We start from the raw sequence: 11,688 nt of genomic DNA, 5'->3' as shown, positions 1-11,688 counted from the left end.
ATGAGTATGGTGTGGTGAAGTGGGCGGTTGTGGTGCAAGGAAAGGGGGAGAGAGACGTGACAATGGTGGAAGCGGAAGCAATCCTCATGGGATTAACGGAAGCACGGATGTCGGGTTTGAAGAAGGTAAGTGTGGAGAGCGATTGCTTGATCGTCATTATAGACTTGAAGAATCAAAAAGGGGAAAGAAGTGATTTATTTTTATTTATGATGAGATTTATTATTAATGGCATTGGTTTGAGATTTACAATTTATGTCATTATAGACTTGAAGAACAAAAAAAAAATAGATTAGCACACGAGATAGCTCATGTTAGACCGTGGAGTTATGGTAGGCGAGTTTGGACGGAGGACCTTACGCCTTTTTTTGTTGATGTAGCTCAACTTGATATTTCTGAATGTAGTTGCTCATTCTTGGATGAGTTTTACTCTTTCACGATTTTTTTTTTCATTATTTTTTCATATTATGCCCTTTGCCTAATTCTCTTTAATTCCCTCTCTAATTATCTCCCTCACAAAATTAATCAAATCAACAAAATTAATCAATTCCTCAAATTACACAATTATTGATGCTAATTCTCGTATCGACCAGATAATTCTAATTCTTAATTTTGTCAATTATATTAAGGTTTCTTTACACTGATTTAAATTAGGGTTTATATCGATCAGGTAATTAAACTCGCAGTACAATAGTGAAACCAACTCAGTTCGTTTACAATAGTTCTTCAAGAACATCACACAACCAAATCGCATGTTACTCTGCATGAATTACAGGAATATCACATGAATTCATTACTTGCATGTTTCACAATTTCTTCATATTTTTTTTCTGGAATCATATTATTGATGGGCGTTATATTCATAGATGTTCATGATCAATTGTAGGAGCATTACATACTGACTACATTCTTGACTGTATTCAATTCAAAAAAAAAGTCATTTTCATTTTTTTTATAAATATTTTGTATTTATTTTAGTAATTTTTACTATTTTCTTTATTATTATTTCAGGATTCAGAGTCTAATGAGTATGAGAAATTTCCTGCAAAAATGATAGATACCGGACACATTTTTAATGTCGGAAAAAACTTCAGGAGTCACGATGAATTGATATCAGAAGTTAGAAAAATTGGACGTCGGTGAGGGTGGTAGATGGTGGCTGCCGAGTGGTGGTTGGTTACTTGGATGGTTGTAGTTAGAGTGAGAAGAGAGTAGACGAAGAAGAGGGAGAGCGATTGAAAAAGGTATTAAAATGAAATCATTAAAATAAAAGGGGTATAATGGTCATTTACGTCCATAAATGAGTAAAACTCGTACATAAATGAGTACCACCCTTTCTGAAATGCATTAGAACCCATTTCTAGATTTCAAAAATTAAAATATAGTTTAATAAAAGAATAAAAAAATAAATAAATAACTGAGACGGATAGACTAGTCATAAAATAGTCTTACAAGAAACCGAACGGATACGCAAGATGAATCTAACATTCTATCATCATAAAAACAAAAAGGACTGGGACAAAGACAGTAAGACATTGACCCAAAAGAAAAAGTCGATAAAAATATCCAAAATTAAATTGCCAACTTGGCAAGATGTTCATACTTGCCTTTGCACCACTGCAAGTTGCCAACTTCTACAACTGGAATGCTACTGATTACTACCATTGCATCTCATATACCCTCCTCCTTATGCTGCATTAATACTTTAATAATTTGAAAAGGGCATTAAATAGCTCTATCCATGATCTAATGATTTAAGTGACGGATTTAGAGGGCTAGCAGAGGCGCTCAATCTCACGGGTTACAGAAAATTCAAAAGTTTTAGTTAAAGTTTCCGATTTTTTTCAGGTTTACCTATGCCATTTTTTATTTCACAAATTCTCATTATAGACGGACACTATCCGTCTATACGTATAGACGGATACCATTTTCCCTCACAAAATACCCATTTGCCATAAAGTGGGAAGCACATGGGGTGCCTCACCTTGTCCCCCTACCCATTTTATTAGAGGTCTTTACCCGTCTGTTCACCCCACCCGTCTATACCAAGACCTATTATTTTTATTTTTAGTTAAAGTTTCCGATTTTTTTTCAGGTTTACCTATGTCATTTTTTATTCGCCCTGATATTTTTCGCCTCTCTTAACTGTAGATACCGTCTCCGCCACTACTAATTGCTACCGTTGCAACTGATATAATGAAAAGGGCATTAAATAGCTCTATCTATGCACTAATGATCAAGTGGCCATGGAACCTCTTGAGATATAGATGTACCTACCTTCCTTGAATGCTACCACCTTATTAGATTAGATATTAGATCCTTTTGTTTAATGACATTATAGTCATATATTTCGCGCATTCATTTCATTTCCATACGTTTGATTAGAGTATCGTCTATTTTATAAATTGTATCAATTTGTAGATCAATGTCTGCTTGAAATTGGTCTTTACCCTATTTAAACATTCAACATTCAAACCCCAATTTCAGTTTTTTGGGTCTTAGTTAATATTTTAGTTAGTAGCCCTCAAAAGGAGCATATCCGTCTTAAGTGTAAAACGGGTCAAATTAATTATGGGTCATGGGTGTTTTTGTTACCCAAGAAAAGGTAAAATCTTTTGATTAGGAAATGATTATTATGGAGGTTTTTAAGTGGTGGTTCATGATTAGTAAGCTATTTCTTGTGTAATTATGCATGAATTAATTAATTAATTTGATTTGTTAGCCATATATTATTTTAATATATGTTGCCAAGTTTGATTTTGAGAAGATAAAACGTGTGGTGGATCATAATTTGTGGTTGACCTTGGCTAATTGACAGACATTTGATGTATTTGTTTATACCCAATTGCAGTTGAGGGTAGGATGTTATCTTAGAAATATTAGACTTTTTCTGTGTCCAATTGTACATAATTTTGTATTATATTAGTATGAATTGATCTACTAAATTGAGTTTGTAAAGGAAGTAGTCTTTGGAAGTATTGGAAGAAAAACAACCCTCTTGTAGACTTGAGTTGCATTGCTAATTTGGGATCGGAATCGTGTAGCCGGGTTTAATGCTGCAACTCTGAAAGGCTTTTTTGCTAGATATTGCTGTTATTCTGAAAAGAAAGGTACTGTAGTGTTTTGCGGGGCGAAAAGTTGTTACTGCAAGTAGTTTTTGTTAAAAATGAGAGTTTTTGGTAGTGGAATGAGGGCTCTCAGAGTTGTGCTGTTTCTTGCATTCATTTGTATCAATGTTGGTGATGTAGCAGCACAGACAGACGACCAAGATTGTAAGTCTGAGTGTTTGCATCTTTTTCTAAATTGTTGTCATTGCTCATTTCATGATTGTCTTGAATTTTCAATGTTTTGCTGTTTCTGACTATTGAAGATAAATTTTGTATTTGTTTTGCGCGTAAAGCGAGCCCATCTGTATTTTTGATGCTCACCGGTTTCCACCATGGGTTTTAACTTTTAATCTCACTTCATTCACTTCTATGCTAAGCTATGATTTATGAATGTGTGATGGTTGATTCTTTTTGAGGTTCAATTTTTCGTCATTTGCTAGTTCATATCACGCGTCTCTTAAAGGCGAGATTTTATGTCAGTACATTGATTATTGATAGGCTCATGGTGTCAAATAGTGAGAACTTATGTCTTGTATAAGTTTTTGTGCCGAGAATAGATCGGTAAGTTTTGGATCACTTGGTCTCCATTACCTGAAAGCGGCAAATGTTGGCACAGATGCTGCTTTAACTGCCCTCACCAAAGACTGGAAAAATTTACCTCAGAGCTGGAAAGGTGGAGACCCTTGTGGAGGCAAATGGGAAGGAATCACATGCGATAATTCTCGTATCATAACTATGTAAGTTTTGGCTTTCTCGAATTCAGTTTCCACCTGACCTTTTTCGGATGTAGATTTGAATTCAACCACTCGTGTTTCAGAAAATTATCAAGTGCAGGCGTAACAGGTCAACTGAGTGGTGACCTTGCTTCTTTATCTGAATTGCAGATACTGTAAGTTTTGGTACTTCAACTGCTTTCATATCTGCAATACTTTCAGATAACGTAGAAATACCATTTCCGCTGTTACTGTTTAATTATCTGTTCTATCCACTGTATGCAGGGATCTATCCTACAATACAGGACTTACAGGTTCCCTTCCTCCAACTATAGGGAAGCTGACAAATCTTACAAGCTTGTAAGAAACTTATTAAAACTTTTCAGTAAATTATGGCTTTCAAAGTTTTGCATATTGTTTACTTCTAAAACTAATGCTCTTTTCTCTGTTTCGTGTATGCAAGAATCCTTCTTGGTTGTGGGTTTTCTGGGACGATTCCTGATTCAATTGGATCACTGGTAAAGCTTGGAACATTGTAAGAATCTTACATATATTTCCGCTTCTTTCACTTCCATTGGACAATTGCAATGTCACTGATTCATACTCCTTTTGTCTCGAATTTTTCTCCCATTTTACTTTTTGATGTCGAAGTTTCAAAATTTACTGGTAAATTTTTTAAAAATGAAAATACATTATAGTATTATTCTAAGGTATATCAAAAGTCTCTCACAAAATTATGGTCAACGACTCAATGTGTCGTCTAGGTGATCGTATAAAATCAAATGGAAAGATTAACTTTGTATGAAACAAGGGGATATTTCTTCACTAATTCTTCCCTAGTTTTTAATACATCCAATATCTTGCAGATCTCTGAACTCTAACAAGTTTACTGGACCGATACCAGCATCTATTGGTAACTTGGCAAAGGTTTCTTGGCTGGATCTCGCCGACAATAAGCTCAGTGGCCCAATTCCTGTTTCTAATGGAACCACACCGGGGCTTGATTTGCTACTTCATACAAAACACTTGTATGTTTTTGTTTCTTTATAAAGACATAACTTATAATTCTTTTTTGCCTTTACTTGGGGTTGATCAACTTTTAACTCGTAACCTTTTCAGTCACTTCGGAAAAAATCAGCTTTCTGGGACGATCCCACCTAGTCTGTTTAGCTCTGACATGATTCTGATACACGTGTAAGTTCTGTCTTACACTCTTACCACTCGTAATTTGTTACTTCCCTGGATGTTTTTTAAATCTGAATGTAGCTGTGCGGTCATTTCTCTGATATGGTTTAAAGATGTGAGTTTTTGAACGTCCTGATTGTAGCTGTGCGGTCATATCTTTGCATTTCATAGAAAAAGACCATTCCCATGCTCTTTTTACTGCTTTCATTTTCGTCATTCTATTTTCAGTTTACCCCGCTGACATATTTTTTTTGCCTTGCCAGGCTTTTTGATAATAATAAGCTCACTGGGAGCCTCCCCGAAACATTAGGTCTTGTCCAGTCACTTCAGACAGTGTGAGTTTCTCTCGACGCAGGTTTTGATTCAGCTTTGTAACTTCCTGTTTTTAATGTTTTTTTTTTGTACTAGTCGCTTTGACAGGAACTCATTGAGCGGTACTCTTCCAGACAACCTCAACAACCTTACTGACGTCAATGAGCTGTAAGATAATTACTACGAATATTTTTACCTTTAGCAACCTCTAACTAATATATAAGCATTCTTGTAATTTATTCCACATCAATTTATTAACCACCTTCATCATTCCCGTCCATGAAATTCTTATCCTTTTGGCTGGTCATTTCAGCGTGCTGTCGAAAAATTCATTTACTGGTGATTTCCCCGACCTCAGTGGCATGAATAACCTCAACTCTTTGTAAGTGCAAACCTGATGATTTTATTTATTTACTCCTCATTAAGTATAGGATTAATGGCCTAGTATCTTACACGAGACTGTCTCGGATAAGTTTTTGTGTCGAACAAAATGTCCTTTTCTTTTCTGCAATCAGTACATCAACTATTTTCTCGATTTGCAGGGATTTGAGCAACAATAAATTTACAGCCACCGAAGTTCCCACATGGCTCTCATCGTTACAGTCCCTGACAACATTGTATGCCCTTTTTCCCATGTTTTACCCCGCCATTGAAGCACTTACTTTTCATTTCTGTGAATAATTGATCATATATTTTTTTCTTCTAAAGGACGCTGGAACAGACAGGAATTGAAGGCGAGCTTCCTAGTGATATCTTCAACATCCCTCAGTTAGAAACCGTGTATGTGTCTATTGAGACTCAAGCTCATGTATATCTAATATATTAATTAAAATACAATACCTCATTGCTTGATACTGACACTGATACTTTCTCTTTCCAAAGAATATTAAAGAACAATCAGCTTAATGGCACTTTGACCATCAGCGGTTCATACAGCCGTCAACTGGCGCTTATTGATTTACAAAGCAATAAGATCGAAGCAGTCAAAGTGGCACCCGGATACAATTCTACATTGCTGTAAGCTTTCTATATGCTGGATTTGGCATTGGAATTCAGACATTTGAATTTTATGGTATTCTAGCATGGCACTGTATCACTGCTAATTGGTGATACAATTTGTCGCCTTTGAGACAGTCTCATTTTACTATGTGTCAGTCATTATCTCAGGACATTAGACGGTTAACGCTATAACTTCACTTATATGCAGGTTAGACGGTAACCCATTTTGTGAGGGTAATTCAGTGAACTTGGCTTACTGCAAAAGTCAACAGAATCTTGGTTCCTTATATACGACGCCAGTATTTTGTGTTGCTTCCAAATGTGCTTCTGGCCTAACATCTAGCTCTAACTGTAAATGTGGATATCCTTATACTGGTATCTGGACCTTCAGAGCTCCAAGCTTCTCAGCCTATGGGAACCCGAGCTACTTCGGAGAACTCCAGCAGTCTCTACTGACAAGTCTTGTCAGTTACAAGCTTCCAGTGGATTCTATCTCGATGAGTGATGTAGCTGTGGATACATTTGGTAACCTTAATATGCGTCTTGCCATCTTTCCAGCCGGACTTGAATTTTTTAATAAAACAGGAGTTACATCGCTTGGATTTGTGTTTAGCAACCAGACTTACAAGCCAAACAAGAAGTTTGGTCCTTATATTTTCATTGCTGATAGCTACCCATATGCTGATAGCTCAGGTATACGTTACTCCGTATTTTCAGACATGAATTAGTATATGAAGCATATAATGTGATTTTTGACGATTTTAAGATTTATAAATTATACATCAAACATCTCTGTATTTCACTTTGTAATTTTTAAATATGTATTAACTTTTTTTTTTAAGAATATCGGTTTGAAGGCGTGTCCCCACATCTGTATCCTCATTTTCGGGCATGGTTCCCAGTCTTAAAATATGAGTCATGGCGATTCCAAAGCCTGGATATGTTTCCGTGTCTGACATAACAGTTATTTAGTAGTTTTTGAGGTGCTGTTTCAGTGTTGTTACTTTCTTTCTTTCAGAATTATCCGTCTCACTTTCTTGTTGTCGTATTCTCAGGAAGAAGCAGCGAAACATCCCATAATGGTGTCATTATAGGTGCTGTTGTAGGATGTTCTGTTCTACTCTTGCTATTACTATGTGCTGGAGGCTACGCTTATCATCAAAAGAAGAGAGCAGAGAAAGCAAAGTTGAAGGCTACTACCTTGGGTAAATTAGCGAAATCTCAATGCTATGACTGACAATTGGTAAAACATACCAATTACTGACCATTTTTGTGAATTACAGCATCCTGGGACTCGCAACATATTGGTGGTGACGTTCCTCAGTTGAAAGGAGCTAGATTTTTCTCTTTTGAAGAGCTGCAAAGATGTACCAACAATTTTTCAGAAGACAACAACATTGGAGCGGGAGGTTTCGGAAAGGTTAGATATTGCTTTCCTTCTATGTTACTCCTTCCTAAGCAGACTACATCTTCAGAAATCAAAATTAAAGCTTTTAACATGAAACTCTATAAAAGGTGACATATTTGTTAGCTTTCAGGCTGTGATCGGAACCGGTTGTTAATATTTGCAGGTTTATAAAGGCATTCTTGCGGACAAACAGATAGTTGCCATTAAAAGGTGTCAGGAAGGATCTATGCAGGGTAGTCGAGAGTTTAAAAATGAAATAGAACTTCTCTCAAGGGTTCATCATAAGAATCTTGTCAAACTCATGGGATTCTGCTATGCGCAAGGGGAACAGATGCTGGTATATGAATTTATTCCAAACGGCACTTTGATGGAAAGTCTCTTAGGTAATATTTTTGATTGCCTATAAATTTTCGGAAACTGTTTCTTTCTTAGTGCTATAATGCAAACTTGTAAAATGGTGGATTACCCTGATAAGTTCCGGAATGCTATCTCATTTTTTTTTTATTTTTTTTTTATTTTTTTTTGCATCGGCTCTTATGATTTATGAATGAATCGCGCAGGGACATCCGGGATTCAGTTAGACTGGATGAGACGACTGATGGTAACACTTGGTGCTGCTAGAGGTCTGCAGTATCTCCACGAGCTTGCTGATCCACCAATTATACACAGGGATATCAAGTCGACAAACATTCTTCTAGATGAACGTCTAATTGCGAAAGTTGCTGACTTTGGTCTCTCCAAGCTTTTTGGTGACACTGAAAAGGGTTATGTTACTACCCAAGTCAAAGGAACAATGGTAAGTTACGACTGTTCGTACGAATAATTCATGTTAGTCGACCCCTTAGTCATTATGGAGCGAATAATGTGCTGTCGTATTTTGTTTTGAACCTACTGTAGGGATACATGGATCCAGAGTATTACATGACGAACCAAGTGACTGAAAAAAGCGATGTTTTCAGCTTCGGAGTGGTCATGATGGAAATGGTTACAGCAAGGAGACCAATCCAACAAGGAAAATACATAGTGAAAGAGATCAGAACAAAAATAGACCGAACCAGAGGTCTGTACAATCTCGAAGACCTAATCGACCCAATTCTTCTAAGATCTAAAACGCCACTCGTTGGCATTGAAAAATTCGTGGATTTAGCTCTGAAGTGCGTGGAAGACGCAGGAGTCGATAGACCTACAATGGGAGAGTTAGTAAAAGAAATCGAGACCATTGTGAAGATGGCTGGTTTGAACCCTAGTCTTGAATCTCCATCAGTTTCATGGACTTCTGAAGTTGGCGGGGATGGTCGACACCCTTACAGCGATGAGTCTCTTTACCGGCATAATAGTGGGTCTACACCTCTCACAAGTGCTGATTATAAGTAACAGTATAAGATTTGCCTTTATACCCTTTTGTGATGATCCAAGTAAAGTTTTCGAAGGCGGGATTTGGAAGGTTCACACAATGTACATGTATTTATTCATCATCCACAATTTTGTAACCTTCTTTTAACAGATTCTAGGTTTTTTTTTTTCACTTTGTAAATTCTTCTCCAATTCAGTTGGAATTTGTGATTGAATGGTAGATTGAGCTGTTTTTTTTTTTACTTCAAGTATGTGAATTATTTGTGAATATTCTCAAAGTTTCTTTACAGACTTGATTCAGTACAGTAGAATGTAGATACTTTCCTTTTCATTGTTGTCACTTTGCTGTTTATTGGAGAAGTTGCATACTTGCAGTCCTTTGTGACTCTGCTTTTACAATCTACCATCTTGTATTTACGTTTTTACAAATTACACCTATCCGTAATTGTATATTCCTCAACCACCACGTATATTTGTCCCGAAATTTTTCTTATTTTCCGACTCGTTAAGCAACGATTAAAACAAAATATCCGTATTCTAACCCGACCTATATTTGACCCGACCCTATTACCTAACCCGTGACCTGACTCGCCCGACCTGTTTAACAGGTCTACAGCACACCGCTACCAACTTCTTTTACTATCATGAACTGATGTCATTTATCCATTTGTTTTTTCATTTTAGTTTCTTTACTACCAACTTCTATAACTACCAGGAGGTGAGTGTAATTTATCAATTTTTACTTTTTTATTTTATTACCTTATTTAACCTCGTGTTTTTAAATTAAAGTAAGCGCCTAAGAGGCCAAAATCTTATTGGGTAAGTGTTCATTAAACTCGGTGAAAAAGGAGCCGATGTCAACTAGCTTAGTTGTTATTAACAATATCTCACCAATCAATAATTCAAAATAAACAAGATCAAATCTTTACCTCATAATCATATCATTCTTACTGTCAAATATTTGTAAATACAGCAATAGCATTAAATTGGTATCAATTATATTTGTAAATATAGCAATAGCATAAATTAGTTGATTGTACAAAGGCTCCTATCCTAATTTAACTCAATAGCTGTAAGTATATATACCTGTAATATTCAGTATCAATATAATCATCCTTTCTCACTGCAAAAACCTTGTCTTATATGGTATCTTCGAGCTCCACACGATCCAACCAACTTCGACCAAAACGCCATCAATTCAAACGCTCCGCTCTTTCCTCATCCTTTTCAATGGCTACTGATCTCACCAACACCACCATCATCAACCCGCATAACGCTGATCAACCACTCACCGCACCGAATCTTAATAATGTTATCAAACTCACCCCCTTGAACTATGTTTCATGGAGGTTTCAACTAACAAACATCTTATTCGGCTTGAGTTTATTCGGATTTCTCGATGGCTCAACACCAACTCCGTCCTCAACCACCATGAATGAGGCAAACCAGGAAGTCCCCAACCCTGCCTATATGTCTTGGCTTAAACAAGACGGGCTCATTCTCGGTTCTCTAATGGGCACCCTCACTGCCGCCCTCCAAACCCTCATCATTCGGGCAAAAACATCTAAAGAGGCTTGGGAAATCCTTGCCCATACTTACGCGAATCCTTCTCGCGTCCACATTCAGCAGCTTAAAGACCGCCTAGATTCGATAGTTAAAACCTCGGAACAATCCATCAGTGATTATATCCATTCTATCAAATCTTGTGTCGATCAACTTGCTCTCATGGGCAAGTTAATTGACCCAGAAGACATAGTTTCAAAAGTTTTAAAAGGACTCGATTATGATCTTTATAAACCCGTAATTGACACGATCCGAGCCCGAGACACCACCATCAGTTTTGAGGCTCTTCACGAAAAACTTTTACAACATGAATTATTGATTAAAACTCAACCTACCTCAAACCATTTCACCCCCTCTGCGAACCCCGCCTACCGCGGCCACCACCACCAAAATCGCAACCAAGCTCGCTATTCTAATCAAACTCAGGCGAACAACCAGTATGTTGCCCAAACTCAGCCTCTCACTAATTCCAATCCCCGTCCTTTCAAAGGGCATTGTCAATGGTGCCGTGAAATCGGGCACGTAATTGCACACTGTCCGCTGTTTCGCCGCCTCTTCCCCAACATCGTCTTCCTCGCGCCGTCCTTCAACCGCCAGTCCACGGCCGCACCTCGGTTCATCGCCACCAACTTTCAAAGCGACTCCAAACCCTAACCCGAACTTTCTGCTTGACAGTGGTGCGAGCCACCACGTGACATTTGATATGGACACCCTTGCCTTTCACTCCCCATACACCGGCTCGGATGACCTCATAATTGGAGATGGATCTGCAGTCCCGATTGCTAATATAGGTAATTTTCAATTGAATTCACTCAATTTTAATAACGTACTTCATGTTCCCAGAATTTCAAGGAATATAATTTCGATTTCTCAATTATGTCATGACAATAACGCGTTTGTTGTTTTTTCACGTGACTCTTTTCTTATTAAGGCGATAGCAACGGGCCAAACTCTTCTTCAAACTAGTGGTCTCCTTCAAACCCGAAAGCTTACACCTCTATTAAAGGACCGCTCTCATTATCTTGGCATCATCGTTTAGGCCACCCAACGT

General features: G+C 37.4%; 1 protein-coding gene across 2 annotated transcripts; it reads left to right on the top strand.

Moving 5' to 3' along the window:
- Nucleotides 1-1,626: 1,626 nt before the first annotated feature.
- Nucleotides 1,627-9,314, top strand: LOC141599090 (leucine-rich repeat receptor protein kinase HPCA1-like). 2 transcript variants are annotated; one of them, XM_074418991.1, is made up of 20 exons: nt 1,627-1,845; nt 2,093-3,269; nt 3,721-3,841; nt 3,922-3,993; nt 4,103-4,177; nt 4,281-4,352; nt 4,684-4,845; nt 4,937-5,011; nt 5,266-5,337; nt 5,411-5,482; nt 5,628-5,696; nt 5,857-5,931; nt 6,023-6,094; nt 6,197-6,331; nt 6,522-7,006; nt 7,369-7,518; nt 7,597-7,733; nt 7,885-8,104; nt 8,282-8,517; nt 8,619-9,314. In XM_074418991.1, exons 2-20 carry the CDS (start codon nt 3,164-3,166, stop codon nt 9,093-9,095), a joined length of 2,883 nt encoding a protein of 960 aa, XP_074275092.1. In that variant the 5' UTR covers nt 1,627-1,845; nt 2,093-3,163; the 3' UTR covers nt 9,096-9,314. The 2 variants fall into 2 exon arrangements, with proteins under 2 accessions (XP_074275092.1, XP_074275093.1); XM_074418992.1 differs by lacking the exon at nt 1,627-1,845 and having other exon boundaries at nt 2,212-3,107; nt 3,181-3,269.
- The last annotated feature ends 2,374 nt before the right edge of the window (nt 9,315-11,688 follow it).

The sequence above is a fragment of the Silene latifolia genome, chromosome 9 (assembly GCF_048544455.1).
Source record: "Silene latifolia isolate original U9 population chromosome 9, ASM4854445v1, whole genome shotgun sequence".
Lineage (NCBI taxonomy): Eukaryota > Viridiplantae > Streptophyta > Magnoliopsida > Caryophyllales > Caryophyllaceae > Silene > Silene latifolia.
This window is presented reverse-complemented; position numbering and strand designations above follow the sequence as displayed.

What these genes read in the sequence shown, in the direction of transcription:
- LOC141599090 (XM_074418991.1), top strand. Translation starts at nt 3,164, where the DNA reads ATGAGAGTTTTTGGTAGTGGAATGAGGGCTCTCAGAGTTGTGCTGTTT. An exon ending in CTGACAAATCTTACAAGCTT is followed by an intron (nt 4,178 to 4,280) that starts GTAAGAAACTTA and finishes CGTGTATGCAAG; the next exon opens with AATCCTTCTTGGTTGTGGGT. An exon ending in GAGCGGGAGGTTTCGGAAAG is followed by an intron (nt 7,734 to 7,884) that starts GTTAGATATTGC and finishes TAATATTTGCAG; the next exon opens with GTTTATAAAGGCATTCTTGC.